At 39.6% G+C, this 26,558-nt stretch overlaps 1 protein-coding gene across 1 annotated transcript in view; it reads left to right on the top strand.

The window, feature by feature from the left end:
• SUCLG2 (succinate-CoA ligase GDP-forming subunit beta) overlaps window positions 1-26,558 on the top strand; it is a 133,043-nt gene that overhangs the window by 97,393 nt on the left and 9,092 nt on the right. The window contains exon 10 of the mRNA XM_074602738.1: window positions 26,141-26,261. Within this exon, the coding sequence (XP_074458839.1) occupies window positions 26,141-26,261 (121 nt within the window). The remainder of the gene's footprint in view (window positions 1-26,140; window positions 26,262-26,558) is intronic.

Below are 26,558 nucleotides of genomic sequence, written 5' to 3'. Positions count from 1 at the left end.
TGTTTTTAATTAGTGATCCTGTTGCATGCGTAGAAGATGTTGGGTGGTAAGTGCTGCTTTTAGAGACTGTTGCATAATCCCAGATTTGCATCTGGTGACGGAATCTGGCTTCAAATGTGTTCTCTCAGTAAGTCCAAACTTTTACAGGAATTACCTCTACAGTTCCTCCCTCCTCCTCTGCGTCTTCATCCTTTCCCATATGGGAACCTGTATTCCTAGCATCATTTTATTCCTCCTTTTCTGATTCCCCTTTCAGCCCCTGCACTCCGCTTTGAACTGGCGCTTCCAAATAACGGAGATTTATTCCCCTTCCTGGTAGGAAGTGGTGACCATGTACATCTCCACAGTTCCACACCTCACTGGTGGGGGAAACGAGCATTACTCTGCAATATTAGTAAGGAAATGGGCATGGTGTCACTTAATGCCAAGATGTGTCTGGGAGGGGGTTAACTGGTGTTCCAGATTTGGGTTGTGTGTCTTATGTTGTTTTGTCTTCGGATCTGTTAAACCCTCCCCAGCTCTGCTTGAAATTGAGAACAAAATTTATTCAATAACTGAGGGAAAAGTAAGTGTTGGAGACTGAAGGGTCCCAAGATCAGGATCCCAAAGTGGCTTCTAGAAGGCCACAGACCTTGGCAGTCTCTGGGGCAGAACCATGGCATAGACTTGCCCATACTGTTTTCCTTTGACTCATTTTGGATACTACCTTTTTTAGAGTTAATATTTTGGAGTTAATCTCTTTGTTTGTAGCTTTTATTGCAGAAGAGAGAAATTTCTGTCTATGCTTATTAATTTTCTGTCATTTTTCCCGGTCAACACACACCACATTTCTAACTTATCTTAAAAGCAAGCTTTTTCAGTACTGGAGTAAATTTTCTAATTGAATACATCCAGTTGGTATTGTAATAGCTTGTCAATTTGCGCGTGTTTGACAGCTAGCCCTGTTGCCTTCACAACTAATGCTAGTCGACTGCCAATATAAATGAGTATGATAATAGTCTGATATTATGTCTAGTCTTTTTCTAAATGTAATGTCAACATTTTTCTGAATCTGTTGTGGTGTTTTCCTCAAAGAAAATGATGGAGAAATAATGAAAACTTCCTTTGTTTGTCATATCTGCGGACACTGAACCTTACAAAGAATTTTTCTTTTCCTTTTGAACATCAGAGAATTCAAGTTGTGAATGCTTTGTAAAACACATCTTATTAGGCAGACTTTGACAATAGGAAAGGAATGTAAAACTTGATGTCCATTTAAAAAGAGAAAGGGAAACAAAAAGGCAAAGAAAGGCTGCCCTTTAAATGATTGATGGGCTGCCTAGATCAGGTACAGTCTAAATTAGACACATTTGGATAATTGACCTTCTGAATGGATAGAGATTAAATTTGATTGATGATGTCACTATTTGAATAAAGACTTTATTTTTTGCCATTTTTGTTGGTTTATTTTGTTGGCATCCAGAGACAATTAAGTACGTACTTTACCACGTACCTCAACTTTCCAAAAGACTAATAAATAGTTTGGAGGAAAGGTAATTTTTACATGTTGTGGCACTTTGGTGTACAAAAGTACTTCCATGTAAACGTTGAGTTTAATGGGCCCTTGGGAGAGATTTGCTGTAATTGCATACATGGCAGTATTGAGTAGAAACCTGGGCTGAAATCAAGGTCTTGTAGTCAGCATCATACAGTAGAGCTCTTCCTTTCCTTTGGTCTGAACAGGTAAAGTGTGAAAAGAAAAAGGCCTCTGGAGGTGACAAGACTTTCCCAAGGTTACCCAACTGTCAGTGGTAGACCCTTTATTAGAAACCAGATTGCATGGCCTTGAGCTGTGCAATACCACATCCTCTAGTGCGGGCTCCTGCTCCGCATCTCACCGGTGCTGAGCTGGGGCGGTGAGTGCATGTGTATATATTTATATAGGCATCAGAGATCAATGACATATTCAGCAGAAGCGCGGAGTACTAGTAGTTCCTCCGTGGTGGTGTTTTTCCTGCAGCAGAAAGAAACTAATAAAAATTGTTCTCGTTATGATTTTTTTTCTCCTGCTGATATGCTGGCTGAAGAAGGTTTGATATCAGCATTTTGCCAGGAAATGTACTGAACTGATGAGAAAGGAGATGTTATTTATTAGTGTCCAAAACAAATAAATGCAAATAAGCACAAATAAATGCTTTTGTTTTGTAAAGCTGAGGAGAATCCCTATAAAATGAAGTCACTTTCATTTCATCTCATCTGTCTGCTTTGTTGAAATAGTGGCCCATGAAGAGAAAAAGGTTACTTTTTGAGATTTAATGCCCTGAAAATTTACAAGCTTGATGCTTAAGCAGTAATAAGTGAAGCATTAAGGCATTTCTTGGGGATTAATGACTAGCTGGGAGGAGTTGATGGCTCGAGGAATAGCTGAGGACCATTAACCTCCACTGGTCATTAATCTTCAAAGTCTGCCTCGAATACTGAGGTCATTATTGCTATTAGAAAATAAATATTTGAGGAGGGGGAGAGCGGGAGGATCATACAGGCTTCTAAAATACATGGTTTGAATAGTTTAGTAGCTGCCCTGTCTATCATATGTCGTGCTAGGTGAACAGTCACTAATATTATTAATCTACAGGATTAATAATAGTTTTAAATTTCCACTGCTCAGGTTGCTTTTATTCACTAATTCAGGCTGTAAAGCCCATTAACATCAGGGTAAATACAATTTTATAAATGTGAATGTAAGGTGTCTACAGCTGCGTGGTTAGAGAACAGGCCACGTAACGGTGCTTCTAGCTTTGTTTTCCTGTTTAAATGAGACACCGTGGCTGCCATTAAACAGTCTTCGTTCTGCAGCCCCATTCCCTGTTAGGCACATGAGGTACGTGCTTGTGTCTCATTTCCCTGTCAAGGGACATACCTTTCCTTGTCTTCAGTGTTCAGCAGTGGTGTTCTCTACAATTCTTTGCAGAATAGCGTGGTGTGGCATTTTATTTCCTGCTAGTCAGACTTGCTTTGTGTATGAAAAGGTCTCAAAGTGGCCTTCTGTGTCTCAAATACAAGTGAAAATCAAGGTGGAAATACTGCTGCTGTTCGCAATTTCTGCCCTTCAGCTGCAAGCCAGAGACCAGTGTCACCTGGAATAGCGATGAGCAGCGTTAACTGGAAACACATGTTTCCAGCAACCTCCAAAATGCACCGCGCTTATATGCTGTTTGTGCAGCGTTTGCCCCATGAAGAGTATTTTGCATCTTTATCGCACTTTGTGCTATTAAAGGGGTAATGTTAGATGAAAATCAGCTTGTCTTTATCTTTGTTAGGGTTGCAATGCCTAGGGTTACAAAACATGAACAAAATATTTGGGGGTTTTTCTTCAACTTTTTGCTCCTTTCAGCATAGCTTTCTGTGTATACTTAGCTTATTTTCTCGGTTGAACTCTCCTACTCTCACCCCATGTCCTGCTATCACAGTGAGCTGTCAAGGGAGCGGCTGATGGATATACTGATTATCAATCATCTGGGGTTTGTGTCTATAGGCTGCTGCTGCTTTTAGTGTTCATTAGGATGATGCTTTGTCACTCTCGTACTCTCAATACCTTAAATTACTCTTGGCTTCTAAATTACTACATTTTGCAAAGGTGAGCACAAAGATGAAAATGTGTGTTCCTTTATAGTAGGTGCCACCTATGGGACGATGTCTGCAGCCTTCTGGGACTATTGAAGGCCAGCAGAAGAATTTGAAGGGATGTCTATAGCTTTTAGGCATAGTTACGCTGCTGAAAATTGGGTTAGTCTTTGCTCATGTCCAGCCCTTATTTAAGTCAATGGAAGGTTCTCTTTGGATTCCGTGAAGCTCCAAACGAGGTTTTGGGATGGCACGTAGAAGCTACCTGGCTCATTTTCTCTTTGTCTCACCCCAGGAATCACGTGGTGTGTGCTCCAGTCAGTAGGTGTTCACCCACTAGGAATGTCTAGGAAAAGCAAGGCAGCATGCTCCAGGCCTGTAGGGGAAAGGATCACTGTGGTATCACTTTCAGGGTGTTGCCTTTATGTTTTGCAGAAGCTTGTACTTATGTAACTTAGTGTCTGCATTTCTAGAGCATACCGACACAAACACTTGGGAATTTTTATTTTTTTTAACTTCACATTATTCATAATACTCACTTTAGAAGCTTGAAATTAAAGCTTGTTTCCTAGAGTGATTTTGCCCTTTTTCTATTTGGCAAACACTAATTTCTTCCCCACCCTCTGTGTTTCTAATGAACCCTGAAATTACTGTAGCTTCTTCCGTTTCCTTCTCGATGCGCTGTCAGCATCAGTATTGCAGAAGATGCCCTGGTTGTTCCTGTATCTATGACTATGAATGTATATCCAGGGAAACGCTAGCTTTGATTTGCTTTACTTGCTTAAGAATCTCTTTCAGTTATTGTTTTGGTATTAGGGTACATACCCTTTTTGTATCATGTTGAGTATCTGCCATTCCAGTTCAGTGTTTATTTAACTTGGTTTCCTTGTATACCTGCAGTACTTTAATGAGACAAACTTGTTTCAAAGACTGTGGGTCAACTGTTCATCTGGTACAGCCTTTCCAAAATGAGTGCTTGCATCTGGTGGTTCTACACCCATAACCAGTTATGCTGGGGAAAGCCAAGTGAGAGCTAGCCTTTTAGTCTGGGTTAAAAACAAATTTATATCTATAACACGCTCAATATGTTAAGGTACATGGAGGTTGTACAAAGCCAAATCTCTATGTGCTCCTTGAGACAGATTTGAAGATTAGGAAAGACCTTTAATATTATTTAGTCTGAATTCCTGCAAACTCTTGACTAAAATTCCTGCCTTGAGTTCAAATTCCTGTGGTTGAATGAGCACATCTTTTTTTAGAAGAAATCCTCGTTTCTCTGGGTATATGTACTTCATTGGTTTAGGCAGATACCACGCATACATCTGTAAGCTTTTCCATAGTTAATCTGGTTTCATGCTTGAGATTCCATTTACGCATTTGAACTTTCAGAGTTTGTGCTTCCAATTGTAGTATGTTGTTAACCTTCTAAAGTATTAGATATTTTCTGTCAAAAGTCACTGTGTAATCTTCCATTCAGTAGTGTAATAGATTGAGTTTCTTAAGTGAATTTTTGAGAATCTGAGTAACTCTTCTGGCTGCTTCTCTGACACCATTTTCTTGCCAAAAATCTAAGAATGTGAGAGTTAAACTCAACTCTAAGAGGAGAAATGACCAAAACAGCCATAGCTTTGTAGTCCTTGTATTTTGCACAGGAAGAAATATCTCCAAACAATAAACTTACGTGGATAGCAACAGCAAAATTAAGTTAAAGGCTTCCTTAACAGCTGTGGATGATACCAAGTTTGAAAGTGTTACAAAGATGCTGGAAGTCCTCTTTCTGGTTCAGTTTGTAAAATCTGCTGCCTCCTACTAAAACATTTTAAATGGAAGACTTTACCACAAGTGAAAGATGAATTAATCAATTTAAGCCTAAGGCAAGACAAGGTATATGTCAAGTTACGAGTTTTTGGTGAAAAGCTGTCTGCTGCTGTGGTTGATGTGTGCAAGTTGCATAGCAAGCTATGCAATGAAATTGAAAACTTAGGAATAAATACGTGTCTGGTGTTGAAAAGTGAATGAAACAGACCTGTACTGCCACTGAGTGCTCCCAGAAAAGACTTTTTCTTGTAGAAATGAAAAATTAATGAGAAACAGGCGACAACTTCAGCATCACATTATACTGAAGGAAACTGCTACCTGTAGCTTTTTCATAATTGGAAAACCAAAAGACCTATCCAGAAATCAATAAAATGGTTCCTGTTTCTTTGAGGGTTTAACATTTGCAGTTGTGTGTAGTGTTCAACTGTATCCATGCTTATTTTTTGACATACGGATGGACCAATGTGCTTTCAGAAGAACCCTTACAAATGCGTGCCATAGAAGTGAAGGCCTGAAAATAACCAGCAAGTGAGCCGAGAATCCAAACACCCTGGTGGCATCCGTATTCAGCAATATACAAGCTGAAGAACTGTTGCAGAATTCTGTGTTTTAAAAGAGTTTGTCCTGCCCATGCTACAACTAATGGCTGTAGCTAAACGTAGATCCCGACCAAGGCAGTTGTCTGATTTTGTGAGTTGACAATACATAGCTTCTTAGTTGTTCGGCTGTAAAATGTTTGAAAGAATTTTGGTGCCTTCTTCATGTGAACCGTTATTAACTAGGAGCATTCACATCTCTGCCATTAGATGGGTTTGTGGAATCCGTTCATCAAATAATAAATGTGGGATGTAAAGGATGGTTGCAATTCCACAGTGTTGGATATGGTAGAAGAGTTTGGACAGATACAAGTAGGACTTCCGAGGGCTTGCTGGGTTTTGATTTCAAAGCCTGAAGAGTAAAAAATTATTTCAAAAGTAGCTTTGTAACTCAGGCATGAATCTTATACCAAAGGGAAAGCAGCAAGCTCTCAGTGTAGAACTGCTTCAGCATTTTCTGCCAGTTCCAGTGTTTTCTAGAAGTCATCATCACAGCTGCAGCCATAAGAGGAAATCAGTGATATTGGATTTGCTGAGGTCCTGGTAATCAAAACCTAGTAGGTAATAATAGAGGCAGGCTATGATGGTGATTAACTGGACCACAGTTATTTTGCAGGAAGGGAAATTTTATGGGAACTTGAAGCCCAGGCCGGAAAATAACTGAGGTGATGACATTGAATGAGTGCTCATTGTAAATAAGCGCAAAAAACAATGGCCAGTTTGAGGCATAACTGTTTAGACTAAGAATCCAAACATCCTTGTGACTGTGATATGTCACGTCCTTGGTCTGGTCTTTGCAATTTGTGCTAAAGGATGATGTTGAATAAGCTGCCTTTGAAACACCAATACAGTGAGCTTTCTCTACCCCAAGTAGCCTGTCCTTCAAGGAAAAGAATACAGAATCAGCAAACACAGGAAGGAGCAAAAGCATTACCAATTTGGAGCAGAATTGTCATCTCTGCTACCGTTATATCTCTGACAGTAACCTTTAACAGATGACCACTTAAAAAGAGAAAGGTTAAAGAAACCCCATAAAAGGCAGTTACAAACCAAAAATAAAAAAATCTTATTCATATTTCCAGAAATATATTTTTAATTTACTAAAACTTTGTATTGACTTTTTAACAATAAAATCCATATGCTTGGAGTTGTTAAATATCATTGTAAAAGTCGATCTGAGAATATAATTTCAATAGCAATGACTTCTTTTAAATTTTTTTATATATTCTCTGCTTCTGATAGTGGTGACCATAAAAGAATGTTCTCTTTATGTGAACAAGTAAATATGTTCATTGCATAAGGATTAATGAAGTACAAGTGTAGCTATGTTGATTGCTCTGTGAAGTACCACACCGGTTTGCATTTGGATCCACTGCAAAACAGTTTTGCATGAGATTTTTTGTAATCTCTGTGTCATTGAATATTTGAAAACATACAGAAAAATGAAGAATTTTGCACATGTACTTAGGTGCTTTGTTATCCAAACTTCCTTATCTGGACTTTGAGCGGGTGTTGGATTTTTGACAGGATGAATAAAACACTACCATGTACATTAATTTTACTGCTCTACTTGAGCAGAGGAATACATGCACGGGTGAAAAAGTGCAGGAACTGGTAAATTGGATCATTTCAATATTGTTGTAGTATTGTTCCATCTGATTTTTGTCTACTCTGTCCAGTTAATTTGCTTTCTTTGGCCCACCGGCTGTATGACTCCTCACCTTTCTAGAGGACTTGTACGTATTTTAAATGAAACCTTGAGACATTCACTGCTGGATATCTGCCAAAATGAACACTGACCCTTTCGTTCTGCATTTTGCTTTCTGAATCCGACCTGTCTTGTTCTCAGTCCGTGACAATGCTTTTTCTTCCACATCAAGTTACTAGTCTGATAATCTCTTGCAAAGGAACCTGTACAAATGCTTGTGTATTGTAATTATTATGCATGAGTAGCCATAACTTGCTGACACAGTTCATTCTTTAATTCTGAACTCCAAAGCCTCTAGATATATTGTTAATCAAACATTTGGGGTTTGTCATCCGGCTAGTTGAAAAATCAAGAAATGGAGACTGCAAAGTATTTGAGTATTTATGAGAAAAATGTAATGGTTGTTTCAACAAGGATCTATCACGCTTTTCCAGTGCTTCTCATTTCTGATTTGCATCAATTTTGTCTGCAGCAATGCGTTGCCTGGAGTTGCGATTGGTAATCATCGCATTTCTGAGATAGCTTTGATCATGTGCTCATAGAGGATTTTGTGAACAATCTATCTAATTCCATATGATCAGAATAATCCCAAATGAAAGGAGTGCTCCAGTAATCACTGTTCCATTTAGTGTGGCTTTAATTTGTAGAAATTTTTTTAAAGTATATATTCTTCTTTATGCAGTTTCAATAGTGTTTCACTCTTGGGTTTGGAACAAAGAAGAGAGTTTGCAATTCTAAAAAGGAGAGTATTTTTCTTCATTGATACGAACAACAATTTTCACTCTGTTTCAGGCGTTTATGGTGAGAAGGAATTATAGGCAGTGGAACAGATTTAAAAACAAAGAAATTTTTTTGGACTCAATGAAAGTCCTTGGAGATTTAGATATGCTTCTAATTTGGATCAAAATTGGAACTGTTCCGAAGTTTGTGGAACAAAGAGATTTTCTTGATACTTTACTGTTGATACTTCTTAAATTTTTAATCCAGGTTGTGTGTCATTCTGAAGAGAATCAACGTTCCAGCAAACACCAGGTAATAGCCTGTTGGTTTTTCTGTTAGGTACGATATAGGACTTTTTGGGTGTCTTGAAGCAAAGTTTTGAAACGTTGCCCAGTTGTTTGTGGAAAGAATTAAATTCATAGGCTCAAGTCAAGGGACTAATTCAAAAGAGTTTGCCAGTCTGCAACTGGCAAAGGATAATAAATGACCATATCTGTCAGCTGCAGACACTGAAGACAAACGACAGAGTGAAACTTTGATAATGAATGTATTATTATCTGTTGTTATTCAAGAATCATTCAGTTGGCTGCATGGATTATAAAGTTAAATTGTTTCCCCTTCTTTCCCACTCCTCTTTCCATCACACCAAGGAAAACCAGTTTGCAATACTGTAGATGACTTACAGGTATCTAAACTATGTCGTTGATTTTTAAGTTCCTGTATTAGACTTCTGGAGCAATATCGTATTAAGTCTGTAAGAAATTGGTGTTTTGTTATTTCAAGGGTTAACTGTAATGAAAAGGAGGGTTTAGAAAGGAGTGGCATCGTGCTATTCTAGTCCAGGACTTGGCACATCTTTTGTCTCCTTAACAGTTTGGTTGTGGTTTTTTGGTTTTGGGGTTTTTGGGGTTTTTTTTTGGTTTCTTTTACCAGCAGAAGTTTTTTCGTCTGTCAAAGATGTCACTTGTGCAATATGCCTGCATATTACTTTTATTCTATTTGAATGTAATGAGCTTGTAAAGATCTTGTAAATTTACTTTTCCCATTTAAGTGGAGAAAAAAAGCGTACAAACGCTGCCATTATATTCAAAACCGTATTCAAGCAGCGGATTACATTTCTGGTCTATTTTGCATTAATATAACATTCCTACGAAGAATTTAATCTTTTAACATAAGCAACATAGTTTACTCTCTCTTCGTATTGACTCCTAATTGTTGCATTTGAGAAGATGAAAATAAGGTTTTACAGGAAGTGTAATCATACAGTCTTTCAGATCTAAACATCTGCTTATATGGAAAGGAAACTATTCTTGCAAATTATTTGAGCCTGTGAAATTAAATAAGCTCTAGTGAATATTTTTTTTATATCTGAAACTCAGCCTTTATGTTTTCAAAATAAGACAGGATTTCAAGCAGTTAATACCAATGACAACTTTTCACAGTTTAAGAGTTACCTTAGTTTTACAGAATTAGTCTTAACCCATGGCCTTTAACATTTTGCCCACTCATGCAGGCATTTTTCAATTAATAAGAGGGCTGGAATCTTAGCAATGAATATAGATAGGGAAGCCTGCAATTAATAGATAACCGGAAACAATAGTTTTAACAGCCCATGATTGAGCTTATTTAATATGTAAGGAGATTTTCTCACTTAAAGCAAAGAAGCAGTGAATGTGTGCGAGATTACCAGCATGCATCAGGGGTACGCCATTGTCTGGACTGAAAAGAGCCGCACATCTGTAGATAGTTGATAATTCAGATAATTATTCATTTATGTGTAACTGACTATTTCATAATAAGAGAGGGGTTCAAGTTTGGGTTTTTATTTGTCTGAATTAGATAGGGAAATGATTAATTACAGAGCTGTATTTCGTGTCAAGTTGTGAATAAATATGTTTAGCATTCGTATGGCTGTTTACAAACAGGAAACCCACATCGCTTGCCAACAGTTTGATTAAAAAAAAAAAAATCATTCAATTCATCACTAATTCTCTGTAGGAAAGATCTTTACATTTGTGTAGTTTGGCATATTGTAATTAAATTCTTTTAAAACGTTTTAATTAGGCAGAAGTGAACCAGAGTCCTTTCGTTTGCTTTTTGTAAACGCTGTAAGGTGTCGCGGAGGTGAGAGCTGTCGAGAGTCCTGCGGGGTATCTGGCCTTTGAAAAGCACACAGCTTGAGTTTGTGTGTGTGTGTCCACTTAATTGGTAGATGGCCTTATCAAATCAAGCAATAACTTCAAGAAACAGTTCTTCACTTAAATGTGTTGGTGCCCTGAAGACCAAATGTGGGAGGGTACTTTGGACTGACGACTCTTGGGAGTATTTCTGATGCTTTCCACCCAAAAAAGAAGGGCCTTCTGGAAGAGGACCTTGTTGCAAATGTGTTTGGTTTGCCCATTGTTTTTTTGTTTTTTTTCCCCAAGCACCACTGAGTTCCCATCCCTTTCAGAGGACCTGAATAAGGTCTTCCGGGCATACCTCCATGTGTCATCTGCTCGCTTCCCAGAGCTATGACCTGTCTCTCTTTCGGGCTAGCACCATGAGAATATGCCACGTGTTGCTGTGCTGGGGGGCTGCAAGTGCCTGTGTCCCTTTAAAGTGCTTTCCTGTGGAGGGGAATTGTAGCACTGAAGTGGCAACTACAGTGAATTAAAAGCCAATCGCTCGAAGCCCAGGTGGATTTGCTTTCAGGGCTGGTGTATTAGTTCGCAGTGGAACCGCTGTCATTTTGCAGCTGCTGGATTAGGTTAATTGCTGTTACAGTACAGCATCGTTACTGTTGTTGTTACTGGTAGTATTTCTCCTTTTATATTGGCTCTTGATGGACCAGGACTTCATTGTGCCAGACAGTGTATCAACGCAGCATGAACCAAGTCTGTAACTCAGAGAGCTGACAGTCCTAGAGTATGACTTCGCATTACAGCTAAGTCGTATTAGGGGAAGAGGTAAGGTCTTGCTCCTCTCTCCTTCCATTCATGCTTTAATTGGATGAAAACCATTACAGAAACTTGTGCCCTGAGGTTCCAGTAGGATCCAAGATGGAAAATGGAGACCGAGAGCTGCAGTCAGAGTGGTTTCAGGTTGCCAAGAGTCGTACCTTTGCCAGCTCATGAGGTTTTTGGGAGATTGTAGATGTCATGACAAAAAGGTGTCAGTGGGGTGGCACTGTGGAATCTTAATGTAAAGCTTCTTTCAGACATGAGAAAGTGCATTAAGATGACTTCTTAAAGATGACTTTTTAAGTGGTGGCTGCCATCAACTCGCAGGACAGAATGTAGGCAGGAACCTCCCCCTTTGATGCTTGAAAAGAGAGGGTGGGAATGAGATTATGGTGGCCATTAAGGGCCTTGAAAGAGAAGACAAGGCTTTCCTGATTAATCAGCACTACTATGGCAGACTGTGGCTCAGCGTGAAATACCCACTTGGAAACGCTTTTATGTAATCTCTCTGTCAAATTCTCTTTAGCTACTACTGTGCTTAAGTACTTAAAAAGTAATTAACAAAAACTACATGCAATACATACATTAAATTGTTTCTGCCTGCATTAATTTCCTTGCTTATAACCGTTTGTATTGTTTTCTTTTGAAATACAGACTTTGAGTTCGCTTTTATTTTTACAGCTTAGCCCAGATCACGATTGGTTCCAGGTACTGTGTGTATCTGAGAACAAGGTGTGTTTCTCAGGTGATGGAATAGCTTCTGACAATGGGAAATTTTTCCTTTCTGTGTATCATCCGGCAGTGAAATAAATAAAAAAAAGTCACCACAAGAAGATATAAACCTGTACTTTCACTTTTATGCTACCAGTTTGTACAATAAATAATCTGCTTTGGCTGAGAGGTAGTGCTAGACTTAGCTGTTTGCCTGGCATTATATATTACGATTGAGTTTTGCACTATGCTAAGGTTCTGAAGCAGTTTTTGTTTGGGAGTTGACTCTTTCTTTATGTGTATCTTTAGATTCCTACACCAAGGAGCTACCCTTAAGTTGCCACTAGAATACAGTGAAGTAGGGTTTGATATATTAAAGCTGTAAACTAATTGAAGTAGGTGCTTAATATATTAGAATTGTAAATTAGAGTAGGAGCTTAATTTAGGAGACTGGGTGCCTTAAGGCTGTACAAAGAGCAGATGCAACAGTTGTACTAAATGTCAAAACTTATCTCCTATTTTTTAAGAAAGAATGCTTTAGGACAATATAACCTTATAGTAGAAGCTTATCTCTCAAAACAAGGGGCCCAGGATTACTGAGGAATGCAGAGACTAGTCAAAGCTAACACTTTTGACGCGCCAGCAAGAATAAAGGAGTAGAGTAGAGGCTTGCAGTTGACCCAGAAGTCACAACGATGAAGAGGAGTGGAGGAAGTAAACGACCACCAGATGTCTCTGAAGACCACCGAGAGACTCTAGTGCGCATGCGGGAGTGGGCAGTAACCTGTAATAATGAGGTAATGAATAGGTAATCATTTCTTGGAAAACTAGTGAATATGCATACAGAGTATGTATTTAAACTGGACATCTGAATCAGTCGGTGCGCACGTTAGGTGGACCAATCCCCTGTGCGCCCGGCGCTGCAATAAACAATACCTGCTTAATAGTCACCGAGGCTATTGAGTCTTAACTTCAGCATTTCACTGCATCAACAGTATTGATCACTGCAGAAAATCTGAATTTAGAACAAGTCTGTTACTGAAGCCAAGTGACAGCTTTTGGCTGTGTGATAGATAGTTTTATAACTGAATATTTGCTGGCTCTTTGCTTGTTTTCACCATGCTTAGTTACAAGTGTTATGAGTGCATACATTTGAGGCTCATTCTGACATTTTTTACAATTTAATGTGGGAGTTTTAAATCCTTATAAGACTTTCTAATTCTCATTGAAAAAAAAAAACCTTAAAAAATTGTTCTCCTGGATACATTTTGCTTGATCATACTGCAAAAACACTTGTGAAGCAAGGGAATATGGTTAACAGAGAGACCTACAATTCCATGTGGTGTTCTGTACAGAACTGGGTTGAGATATAAGCAGCAGGGTGTGATTTACATGCGTCTCCTGTTAATTTTAACGTGTATGACTCCCCATGGCTGCCTGGAGCATCTCAACCTTGATTAATCTGAAGTTAAGTTCCTTTATGCTGGCTTATCTGTGATTGTTTTGTGCTCACTCCATCTGTTTCTAAATGTAGCTCTATAACTTCTTTCACAGTTCAGATTTGCTGATTATATCACTTTGGGCTTGTGGTTAAAACATTCAGCTCTGTTTTTATTACAAGATGCTTCGATAAATTTGTGGAAAGTGGCTGGTAGATCATTATCGAATAATTTCTGTGAAGCCAATTCCCTTTTTTAATACAGAAAATAAGTGAAAAAAAGCTTAGTGAAAATGAAGATGATAGGTTAAATTAATAGGAGGAGTAAAGTGATATGACTGATTTGTACTTGTCAAAGAGTCAGGACAATTTTTTTTCCCCCTTGTTATAAGGAGAGAAAAAAAAAGTTAAGTTGCAAGTAGCAAGACAATCCAAAAAGTATGTAGAACCACTTTGTTAACTCCTGAGTCATCCTATTCTGCCATAATACAGTTCTTAGCTTAGCATCCTATTTGAGGGGATGTTATTACTGGTCATTAATTTTTAAACTGTCACTTTTTTTTTTTAGTTTAAATTACTTTATATAAACCTTGCAGAAGATAAAGATCATTATCTGTCTTTCAGCAGTTCTGTTCTGAGCTGAATGTCTTTAATATATAATGCCGGCGTGGCCAGTCTTCAGGAGAGATGTTTCTGGGACAAAAGTGGTCGCTAACGTTTAGGTGTTAGCGAGTCTTGATGGTCACCTGCTGCTGGTGCAGACTGGGAAAGGGTCTGAGCTCGTGGGTGGGAATCTGCCCCACATCTCTGCAGGCTGGGTTTAGCAAGGTAGGAGGAAAGCGTCCCCGTTGTACTTGTGCTGTCTTCTATCTGGGGTTTGGTACCTCCCAGGGAAGTAGATTTGGATCTCTCTTGGTCTGGTCCTCTGTCTCCAGTAGTAGCCAAAAGCAGATTCCTAGAGAAGAACACAAGAAGTGGGCAGGTGTGTGAGGGTACATTCCTGATATATTCACTACTTTCTGGTGATCTGTGATATCCTTGTATTTGCCAGTCTTTGGTGGCTTTCCTTCCATGAATTTGTTACTCAACTTGTGTAAGCTTTTGACGTACTCGGTATCCTGTGGCAATGAGTTTCACACAATAACTATATGCTGCATTTAAAAATAACAGTAAAATGACCCCTTTTGTATTTTCACCATCTCTGACATCACAAGAACTAAGGATTAAAGAATAAAAATACCTGGAACAGGTACAAAATGGCTGTACCTTGTTCCTTTTTCGACCTGCAGTCTCTGATACGTATCCTTCTTCAGCTTTCCTTTTCTAAGATGGAAAGTCCCCGTTTATTTAGTCTTTCTGTATACAAAGCTCATTCAGTATCTTTGTCACTTTTCTTCGTACCTTTCTCAGTTTTACTATTTCTATTTGGATTTACTTATGTGTTAATAGTTAGCTGATTTTTATGTGGTAGTTATTCGGAACTTAATGAGCACAGTAATTCAGGTTTTTGATGACTACAATGTTACCATAAAAGAACGAGTTTTAATTATTTGGAGATTTCAGACGTGTATATGCAGTTCAGTACCCATGACAATGCATTTTTATACTTTAATTAAGCTTCTCGAAGTACAGAATTCCTTTTTAAAAGTTTCCATTGTCTCAGTAAGAAAAACAGCGTGACCTAGATAGGAGCTTCTGTAGCATTTCATTCTCTTCTGCAGGGGGAATACATGTCAGAGAGATTTCTCAGGTGACAAAAAAGGAAGATCTCAAGTCTCTCTAGAGCACAAGAATAACTGTTCTTCATCTCTTTTCTCCCTTGTGATGGGTACGATCACTTAGTATTTTGATACTCTAGATAAATACAGTATTTATATTTCTAAGACTATTTCTGAAGAGGCAATGAAGATAGGTTTTGTTGACTGTTGGTTTCAGGAAATAAATCCCTTGCCATGATGGCTTGAAAAGTGGTAGTTGGGCCTGTCCTTTACTCAAAACAAGGTGTAGAGCTGAACACGTAACAATGTGAAAAAGAAATCACAGATGACTGTGGTGCTGTGAAGTCTTACGGTGTCAGTCTTTCAACACGTGGTCTCTCTTAAAATTCCAGCTCCTTGATTCCTGTGCCTTCTATAAACAGAAGATGAAATCTTGCTGTAAAGTGAGTTCCCAGCTTTCAATATGGGGAGAAAACGGGTCTGTTTTAAAGATTAAGAATTATTTTCTTCTTGTTCTCCTGAGTGGAAATGCAAAGTCACGATGATTGACTTGCCTTTCTTTTTTTCTGTCTTCCTGGGAATTAACGATATTCATCAGACTCTTTGTTCGCTAACTTTGTATACGTGGCCTTTCCTTTAGGACCTTATTTTTCTGTTTGTGGAAACAGGTTCTCATGCTTCATTTGCAAATCATTTTCAAGGTTATGTTACCATTTTTGAACCCTGTTTTTGTTTGGGACTTTTTTTATTCATAATATAAGAAAGTCTAAACATCATGCATGTTCACAAAAAGACATTTTAATTTTGTACTTGAGATCTTTATGGGCACAATTCTTACTGTCCAGACTGGGAGGTCTAAAAATTGCTAGACTAGAACAGACCTGACAAAACTTGTTTTGCGTTAAGTCATTGCTTTTGAAGTAGCCATTGCCAAATACTTGAGAGAAAAGTGTAGTAATGTTGCCATGAACAAATATCATTTCAGTAGCTTTTAGGACAAATTAGTTTTTATTGTTTCCACATAGTGGATGACAGATGTTTGAGAGCACAGGCATGAGATTTTGATACCTAGTAGATCTGTGGGTATTCTCATCAGCCATAGATGTGCTGTCTTTCAGAGCGTGGCTGTATTCACACTAATCTTGCTGTCTCCCCAGACCTCTCCTGTTGGATTGGCTACTTTGATAGGATCCCATGTGCCTTCTGGCGGCTACAAAGGTATCAGACATGGAGGGACTCCAGAAACAAATACAAAAATGAATGGTTTAAAGTGACATGTGGAAGTGTTGTGCTTTGTTTGGAAATTTCACCGATGGTCCTCAAACAATATTCATGCCAAGATTTCAGATCTTAGTGTGTTTTGGGGTGGGTTTTTGTTTTGGTTTGTCTGTTTACAGTAAGGCACGTTCTGGCTGGACTTATGTCAAGATCAATGGCCAACAGGTAGAGAGAAGGCACGCCCTAAGATGTTTCCAAATTTATAAAACATACGTTTTTAACTGGCTGTTGAAATAAACACGAAGACTTGAACTAGTCATAAAATGAACATTTCTGTTTAGTCAAGCCCTTCTGTGGGTATTTGTGATTGTCGATCATGTAACGGTATCGGCTTTCGTAATTTGCCAAGTGTCTGTACCACACCCCGAGGCACTCACCAGTGTGACTTACCATTGGAACAGTTCATCTGACAGCAGCCCACGCTGTGGATTGCATTCTGCACCACGTCCATTTTGATCATCTACCTGTGTTCTCCAGGTACTCCATCTTTTGAGGAATATTGCATTTTTTAAGTTCAAATGTTTTAAAATCATTTGGCTTTTGCCTTTTAACGCATCATAAAGTATGCTGAAACTGTACACAGATGCACCCAGGGCATAGCATGTTGCTGAAATCACAGGAACACGCGCTACCTGTTGTATCACATTGCTTAAACGATGATCGCATTATTACGTTATTTTTCAGAAAGCTGATTATTATTTAGCAAAAATGTGATTTGAACTTCAGACACGAAGAATGTTAGAGAAACTGTACTATGTGCCTTTGAGAAATTAATCTGAAGTGCAGAGGCAAATTTCAGCAAATATTGGATCATTTTTTATAGACTTTGCTGTAGTGGAAGAACTACTTGCAGTCATGCTACTGTATAAACTATCTTGATTGAGTGCGTATGGAGGGTATCTATAACTTAGCATGCTAATATGGTACAGTCAAATAACATGAATTTCCTAAGTACTTCTTGAGCAGTGCTTGCTGCATATGGCTACAAGGGGGGATGGTGTGGGTGCATCTTGTTTTTGCTGGAATTAAATCCCCCAAATCAGACCTAAACATGCAACTACCCTTAGTCCTGGGTGCACAAAGAGGGAATGAAATTGAATCTGAAATACCGCACTCTCGTCTGACACGCAAGAACTGATCATGTGTGTTTTTTCTGTCTTGCAATATGTGGTCACGTAGGTAGTCATCACTCCTTAAATTTATTTTGGTCTGCGTTCTGATCTGCCCATCCAGGGGCTTGATCTCCTTGAAGCTCAGGTATTTAAATGGTAGAACAAATTTATGTACTTTTATTCTTTGTACCTGTGATCTGATGGAAGAGTTATCCTGCCATATTGGCACCAAAAATGCAATTGTTCTAGCAACTACCAGCTGCATTTTGTCCCTAAAACAATACTCAAAGCTGTTGTCCTGATTCTGAAATATACTTCAGAATAGTACTTTGTGGTCTCACTGTTTTTCTTTCCCTCTCTTTCCTTTTTTGTCCCTTATTGTCATAAATAAGGATTACCTTAGGAGGTGGTTGTGCGTCCTATCAGTGACAGAACGTGCCTTCATGGTTGCAGGCATTCACTTGCCTGCTCTGCCTGGGTTCTGCAGTAGGATTAATTAACTCACACTCTGGACTGTATTAACGTGGTGTGTGTGGTTTCTGGACAGGAGCTGACTGTTGTCTTGCCAGGCAGTAGCACGGGCATAGAAAGCACGTGACTGTTTGCATCTTCATAAACACATCTGAAGTGCGATCACATACCACGGGCTCCACGGGGATGACGGCGTTATTGTGATGAATGTGTTTGTGCCTGGGCTCAGGGTGTGCAGAGCCCGTGTCCCGCGGAGGAGGAAACATTCCAAAAACCGGCTCAATGCGAGACTTGCCTCGCCGAAAAGTAGTATTGAAATGAAAGTTCCCAAGGTCACGTTGCTGCCTACCATGATATTTTGGAATTTGAAGGAGGCTTCATGCCTGGAACTGGAATATTTCTGTTCCTAAAACATGGGTTCCTCGCAGCTGGGCAAAGGAAGGTCTACGGGGACTGTTTCAAATACCATACTGTGGTGCATAATCTGCCAGTCCTCATTTCATGAGGGGACTGATTGAATGAGCTCTGATCCCTCCCGTTTTTCCTTATGTCAGTGCCACAGAGGAGTAAGAGACAATCCCAGGATGGAGATGTTCCTGGTGGTCTATGCTGGGAGCCAGCTTTGGTATCAGAGGGCACCAGAGCTCTCCCTGCTACAGCGCCCTGCGAACCTGCCAGCTTTTCTCACCCCACCAAAGGGCAACAACCGGGATCTGGTCAATCAGTGAAGGAGTGTTGCTAAATCATTTTCAAACCAGAAAAAGCCAATAAAATTGTGTCCTTTTCAAGATCTTGAATTTGCTATAAGCAGGAAAGACTGAAGACCGTAGGCTGGCTGTTTTAACACATCAAAAACTGGAGATGCAAAGTTTTGAGTTTGCAAAAACGTGGTGTTTGGGACTTAGTGTGGCACCAAAGGAGTCGTATTGGTGAAAGGCCTTCCTCTGGTGGGCTGGTACACAGGCCAGATACTGCCTTCTCACCAGCCATTCAAGAAAAGGGCTCACCATACAACAGCTGGGTGTAGCAGAAACACGTTGCTCCCTCTTGGTGAGACTCTAAATACAGGCCAAATAATAGCATTGGAGAAAATCCTTAATCTGCTTTTCCTGCCTGTCAGCCAGTCCCCCCAAACAGAAAATCTTAATTTTTGTTTTGAGGATTCGTCAGAGTTCCTTTCCTGCTGTGGCTTAAGGGTGTGTTACTAGTGACTTTTAAACCTTGACCTATTTCAAAATAGTAAAAACATTCAAAATTGGGTTGTATCAGTATTTCTTCACCTGGCTGGAAGCTTTCTTGCTTTGCTTTTTGTTGATTCAAGCTCCTTAAATTTATCACCTTCAGACTCAAAATACCATCCCAAAGAGGCAAAATTATATTTTGCATCATTTTTATAAAGTAAAATGAGATAGTTTGGCTTTAAATGGAAAAAATAACCCTGCTCTTCTCTCCAAGGGGATTTTTATATTCCTTTTCCACATTGAATTGCACTGTCCTCTAGTGGATATTTGAAGCAATTGGTTTTGTGTTTATAAATTTTCATACTACTCTGATACAGTAGGTTTAATCTTTATTTTTCAAACAAATCATAAATGTTGTTGGATATAAAAAGCTAGAGAATTAGAGTAATATTTCAAAACTGGATAAGAAAAAGTTACATTTGACCTGTGGTCCCAGTTATAATAATATAGAGACATTTAAAAATGTTTGTATCTGTCTTATCAGTGAGAGCAGAAAGATATAGAGTGAAGATGCAAGTGTATGGCATCTGTGTTTTATTACATTTTTATTACATTGTATTGAGAGTTGGAGATAATCTGCTTCTTTCATACTGAAATAAATTTTGTAAACTGTGAATGAATGAATGAATGAATAGTAGAGACCAATGACATAATAGGAAGAATTAAATGCACCTTATTAGATTCAGAGTGAAGAACTATGCATCCTATTTTACCCAGTGGTTTGGTTTTTTCTTGGTATTGCTACCTACCTCTCAGAAGGCATAGGGAGATAGATCTTTGTCTGGGACACGAGAACATTTGACTTGTAATCCAGGCAAACTCCGTCTCCAAAGGGTTTGGAAAATGTCCTCACCTCTCTGCCTCAGTGTCTGTGTCGCTGAAACAGATAATGAGGCGACTCACTTTCTCCTTTGTCATGCTGAAGATTTTTTTCTTCATAAAAGCAGTGTGTACCACTAAGAAGTTGAATGAGAGGAAGTTCCTTGCTTACCTGTCGCTGATTAAATGTATGTTCCTGGGCTTCTCTAATCCTAGCAAAGTTGTGTTCCTGTAAGTGTGTCTTGCCTTGCACATCTCCAAAATGCAGCAGTTCTCGATGCTTTGCTGTTGGTAAAGGTTCCCACAATCTTCCAGCTCTGTGAGAAAGCAGCTCTTGCGTGTCACGAAGGCCAGTGGATCTTTGCGAGGCCAAACTGCAACCTGGATAACTGATTGTAGAAGTGATGAATACCCTTCTTTTTAACTGGGATTCCCCGAGCGTTGAGGTGCTAAGTATCTCTGAAGATCAGAATGGGAATATAAAAGTCTGAAGTGACGGTACTTGTCAGGCTTGGGTGTGTGTTTGCGCTACTGGATGTCTGGATCCAGCTGTAGGTTACAGCCCCTTTACTTTCCCTCCGTGATCTGGGAATGCATCTGCATCTTCAGTGCTTGTGTCCCAGCATCCTGCAATGAGAGCTTCGCCGCATTCTTTGACATGTTTGAGCGATTTGAGATACCGTCCTTCCACTCATGTTCATTATATTGAAGGAAGGAGAGAGGCTGTATGCTGCTGGCTTACTTCTCTTATTTATTTTCTGGCAACTCAATGGTTTAGTTTGGTAAAAGGATGTGGTTTTGCAGGCACAAAATTAGACCCTGCTGAGCAGAAGGATTGGGAGACACGATACGTGTTTTAAGCTCACCAAATGCTAGAAGCCTCCATGCAGGAATGTGTTTGCCAGCTGTACTGTGCAAACCCACTGTCTCCCGTGTAGATGTGACCTGTGGCATCCTGGAGAAGAAAACTTGACAAATACAGTCTGCTTCATACTGTCTGGGTACACTTTTAGCTGATGAAAGAGTTAGGAGTGGTCAATAAATGAATTTAGTTAGCTTGAAATGTAAAGCTGTTTTTTTCAGATTTCAATCCAAGCAAACTAAGCAAGTTCTTTGCTAGTGTAGCTTTTAATTTGCTGCAGATTTAGTTCTACTGACAGTTGCTGAATAGCTTGTTTTCAACTAAAATAGGTGGATTGAGCTTCAGAGCAACAGTTTACAGCAAGGTCAGAGATTATATGGGTGATTTTATAGTAATACTTATAGTTGGCTGTGTTCATGTATCTGTGTGTGCATCTAAGGGAAAAGATGCGTACAGAGGCACAAGGCGTGCATCTGACACCGCTAATAGTTGGAAAACTGTTGCCAGTCTTTCCTGCTGTCATCAGATGAAATAATGTGGGGTTTGTTTTTTTTTTTAAAGACCTTCTTATAAAAATACACTAGCAGAAACTGATTGAAGGGAATCTGAGTGTTGGAATAATTATGTTTTTGAGCTATTTTTATGTCAGGCATCCTGAAATATTTTGTTAAAACATGTATTTTAAGACACGCATTTTAAAAAAACCTACTCTTCTGTTGTCCAGTATACATATTCAGTAGTATTCAGAAGAGATCGGTGCCGTACAGTTGTGATCTTGGTCATTTGGGCTTTGATTTTTATTGGACCATTCTCTAGTTGTATTTCTGGCCTCACATTTTTGTACGTAACTGATTTTCATTCCGCTCCTGAAAGGCAATAGCTAAAGAGGTAGTTTCACAGCTGGCTTCCCCGCTCCCACCTTGTGCCAGGTCCTGACGGCACGTTGGAGGTTCTTCCTTGCTTGAGGGCCAGCGCTGGTGTGTCTGCAGGGTCCGTGGGATCCGGGAGCTGCTTTGGCATCCACATGGCTCAGGTGCTGCAGGAGCACGGCAAAGGGATTTAATGTGCAGGGGGAAGGAAGGGGAAAGCAAGACAGCTTCTTTGGTGGCTGCCTGTGCCTAGGTCATCTTCAAATGGTTATGAAACCTCAGCCTAAATTAATCTGCATTCGTGTTCGGATTTCTGCTGTATGTGAGATTCAGAGCTTTACCTGAATACCATGAAGTATCTGCCATTGCTCAGTGCTACAGCGCACTGCTGTCCTCAGCCTGTTATAATTGTTCTGTGGTAATCACAAAGGTGGAGAATGAAAGAGAAAGAATAACTTGCAAGTGTCAAGTTTTTGTCCTGTCTCTATTTGTGTACAGAATTTGCGGTGTTAGTGCGGGCTCTGAAGGATACTTGGCAGACTGGAATGCAGCGGCTGCAGACAGCGAGACGTCCTGCATATAGATTTATAAATGGGCTGTAGGAAAGGTGGAATGCTTTATAGGTGGTGTCTGTATTAATCCTTCAGTGTATGATGATCAGATGTCAGCGCGCATTTTGTTAAGGCTAAGAATGTTTTAGAGAAAAATAAGAAAATTTTTAGAGTGGAGGCAGGTACGCTAGAGCTGCTTCTGCTGTACGTAACGTGCCCTTGGAAGGGTGGACCCTGGCAGCTTTGTGGATGTTGGTGCTGATATTCCAGTATTTCCAAAGATTCAATGCCATATCTAGCATGAAGACCATGAGACCGCAGCACGCACTCAGTTTCTGTCTCTGTTGCTTCCCAGCACCGGTGTTCAGACCTGGCAGGCTGTGGGTTGTCACCACCGCTGATGGTGATGTCTTTGTGCTGTTGTGGGTTCCCTTCGTTCTCCCGGGGAGTCCACCATCAGTTGCGAGTACATTTGGTGGTGATTCCACATCTATCAGTTGTTTTGGTGGATGGAAAGAAACTAACCCATGGATGTACTGCTATCTTTAGTATCCTTAATAATGTTGCTGATATTACAAAACAATTTTATAAGGCAGGCCGTTGGGTAAAAATGGTTTTTTGAATAATAATGCTATCAAGTAACCTGTCCTGTAGGTAGACAATTTGCCCTCTTCTTGTGTCTGATGTTCCATATGCATTAGATACTGAGCATGTTAATGTGTAGTGGTTCTGTTATACAATGGGAGGTTTCTCTTTCTTATGGACTTAAATAATACAGAGATTGTGCATTCTCTGTGCACATGAAATACTGAAAACCTTTTCATCTGTCTACTGGGTCTGAATTTTAAAGTTCTTTCAGCTGGAAATGCAAGGCGTAGTCAGGCTACAGAAGCATATATAAACAACGTTCACAAATTTCAGTGGAGTTAAAGTGAATCTCAGCATCATTTGGACTGATCTTTTGGCTTATTTGGAAGATTACAATAAAACCCAAGATTGAATTCTCTACCTGATTCAGTTTCTTATTGATTGAATCCTTTTAGACTCCTCTCTAATTTAACAGTGTATTTTTATTAAACCCAAGCATACAAACATCAATTATCCAAGCTGCATCTAATTTCCTTCAAGATCTTTTTTTTCCTTTTGCCGCCAATGGATTAGAAGACCTGATTAGAATTCAGCTTGAAAGCTGAAAAGCAGATCCTTAAATGAGAATGTCTGCATTAGGAATTAAAATATCTGTACTGGGCATAAAATCCTCCTCCTTATCTCTAATAATGTAAACACGCTTGGTTAAGTTGATCTGTCACATGCCTGGCGTAATGTCCCTGAATTAGGAGCATGTATTAGAAAGGGCGGAACAGTGTCTGTGGCTTGTCCTGCTGATAGAATACATCACTAGAATAGTTTAACATCAAAGTCCTTTGCATAGATATCTCCTTACGTAAGGGTTAATGTGATGAGAATTTGAAGGGCTCTATTTTTCTTTATGTGTTTTTACCAAGAATGTTTGCATGCGCCCAGGCAGCAGGAGCAAGACAGAGAAGGGGCCGGCTAAGGTTTTACTCTCGGTAGCCTCTACAGAGTTACGGATTCTGTGACAACGCAAAAGTGAAATAAATAATTGCAACGGCACCACCAACTTAATATCCAGAAAACCCTAAACCGGTAAATGCATGCATTTAACATGACATTAAAGTACTGGCCCATGTCTAAACTATAAGAAAGAGTTATAAAATCAATTAAATTGTATGCTCTGATTTGACTGGGTTATTAATTTCCTTCTGATACCTAGTGTGCTCTGACTGCGATGAGGAAGCCGTATGATGACCCATATGCAGGCTGTTCCAGTGCAGGCCTTGTGAATGGAAGCAGTTGGTGTGGCATGTACCAAATCATCGTACCTAATTTCAGAAGGAGAAATTTGGATATCGGGATTTTTAGGGGAGTTTATTATTAATTATTGCTCTATTTAAATAGCATTAGAGATGTTTTGTGCTTTGAAAAGGCACATGAGAAGTCGGTTTATAGTATCAGGACACCCAGAAGAGTGAGCAAATCTTAATTGTATGGCTCCACTGCTAATCGTAAGGGGAGACAAGTAGCGGGGGTAGGCAGCAGCCCAGCACATCAGCACTGGAAAACTAGATGAAAGAGTTGGTGTCTGATAGGCTTGAGAGGAGAAAATGGGGCCATGTCCCATGCGGTCAGATGGGAACTGTTGTGGCCACTTCTGGGTGGCATCGTGAGAAGTCGTGGAGCTGGAAGGAGCAGTGGGTGATGAGAGAGACGTCAACAACGTGGTGTCACCGCCGTCTTCCTTTTACAACTGTTGTGTTAGAATTGAAGTTCAATAGTGCGATCTAAACACTGCGTGTGCTTATAATAAGTGAGATTTTTGCAATCTAGAGTATTGCTTAAGGAGTGAGCTGATTTCTTGTGGGAAGCAAAGTATTTTTTGAGACCTTTTTTTTCCACTTTTTTATTGCTGCATTGTGGATGGCAGTATTGCTAACAGTGGTGAGCTTTCAATCTGCGTGTGTGACTGCACATCCCAGGAGTTAATTGTCACATTGTGTCTGCAGAGAAATATTAAACCTGATTGTGCAGAGCTATAAACGTGCGTGACTGCAGGGAATTTTCTTGGTGCCGGTATGAGCCTGGCTACCTGGAGGTGGGCGAAGTGAATCTGTTCATCTTGTGCAACGAGTTAAGCATAATTGCGGTTGACATTATGCTCAAGTGAAATCCAGTGATATTTCATTCCTTCAAACCTAATCCCCTCTTTATCTTGTCTGCTTTTGAGTCAACATGGGTCTGGCAAAACTTGTTAGTGACACCCGTCGAAGCTTATTGTGGAGGACCCCGAATGTTGTGGATTTAGCCCCAGTGTGGAACGAGAAACAGCGTAGCTGCATCTGTATGGTGTCCCCCTTGGCTTAATAAGCCATGGTGGGAAGCCTGGTCTGTGGGCTGGGGTTCAATGTTATACTACCTTACCAAGTGGGAAAAAACCATATTAATATCTTGTATGTTGTGAAAGGTAATTTAATTGTGAATTGGGTGCAGGAATTTCAGTTTCCAGAAACTGATGAATAGCAGCTTTTTGAGGTTATCAATTCATCTGTTGTAATGAATGCTCTTCATTACATGCCTCTTCTTGTTAATTAGAAGGGATTTTTACTCCTCTTTATCAAGTCAGGGCAAGTATATTTTCCTCTGTACTGCTTTTGATAAAGTGCATATCCAGATTGTTCTGTGAAGTGTCCACCTGAGTATTTCACTGCAGGTGCATGTACACATTCATACACAGTTTTCTGAGCTCCAACCTCTGATGATTATTCAATACAATAAAAAAATCCAAAATATTGTTTACTTAATCTCTCTCTATTTATACTTATCACTAGAAATTCCTCTTTTCTGTGTAATAATGTGTTTATGACACTAATTTCCATGCCAGTTTAGACCAAGGCGATTAATGACTGCCACAGACTAGAGAAACAGTAGACTCAGAATCAAGTCCTCTGAGTACAGAGGTGAAGCTCTACCTTCTGTAAATGAGAACCTGCCTGACAGAGGGGAATTTGTACCCTGGTTTGGATCTTTTACCTGTGTTTATTTAAAAAAGAAAACAAACCAAAACCCCCACCTGTTTCCTATTCTGTTTTTTTTTTTCCCTACAGGTTGAAGCAATACTTGTAAACATTTTTGGTGGGATCGTGAACTGTGCCATCATCGCCAATGGTATTACCAAAGCCTGCCGAGAGCTCGAGCTGAAAGTACCCCTGGTGGTCAGGCTGGAAGGTGAGTGCTAATGGTTTCAGGCAAAAATCGTCCCTCAGGAGCGCAGTAACCCATTTTGGCTTTCTTCCGTCTCTACACTCTAAACAGATTAGTCCCACACAATTAGAATATGTCCAATTCTTCATCCATAGCATGACCTGAAGTCAATAAACTCTTTCGTTACATACTCCTGTATCCCTGGTCCCTGGTGGTACTTGAAGCAATGAAATTTGGTAATGTAAGCATTTTGGGTTTGCTTGTAAGATTTGCAATGCAAATAGAAATTATTTTGATGCGAGTTTCTGTTTACTGGAAGGT

This window comes from Larus michahellis, chromosome 10, assembly GCF_964199755.1.
Source record: "Larus michahellis chromosome 10, bLarMic1.1, whole genome shotgun sequence".
In the NCBI taxonomy this organism is placed as follows: domain Eukaryota; kingdom Metazoa; phylum Chordata; class Aves; order Charadriiformes; family Laridae; genus Larus; species Larus michahellis.
The sequence above is the reverse complement of the archived record's forward strand: the minus strand, read 5'-3'. Positions and strand labels throughout refer to the sequence as shown.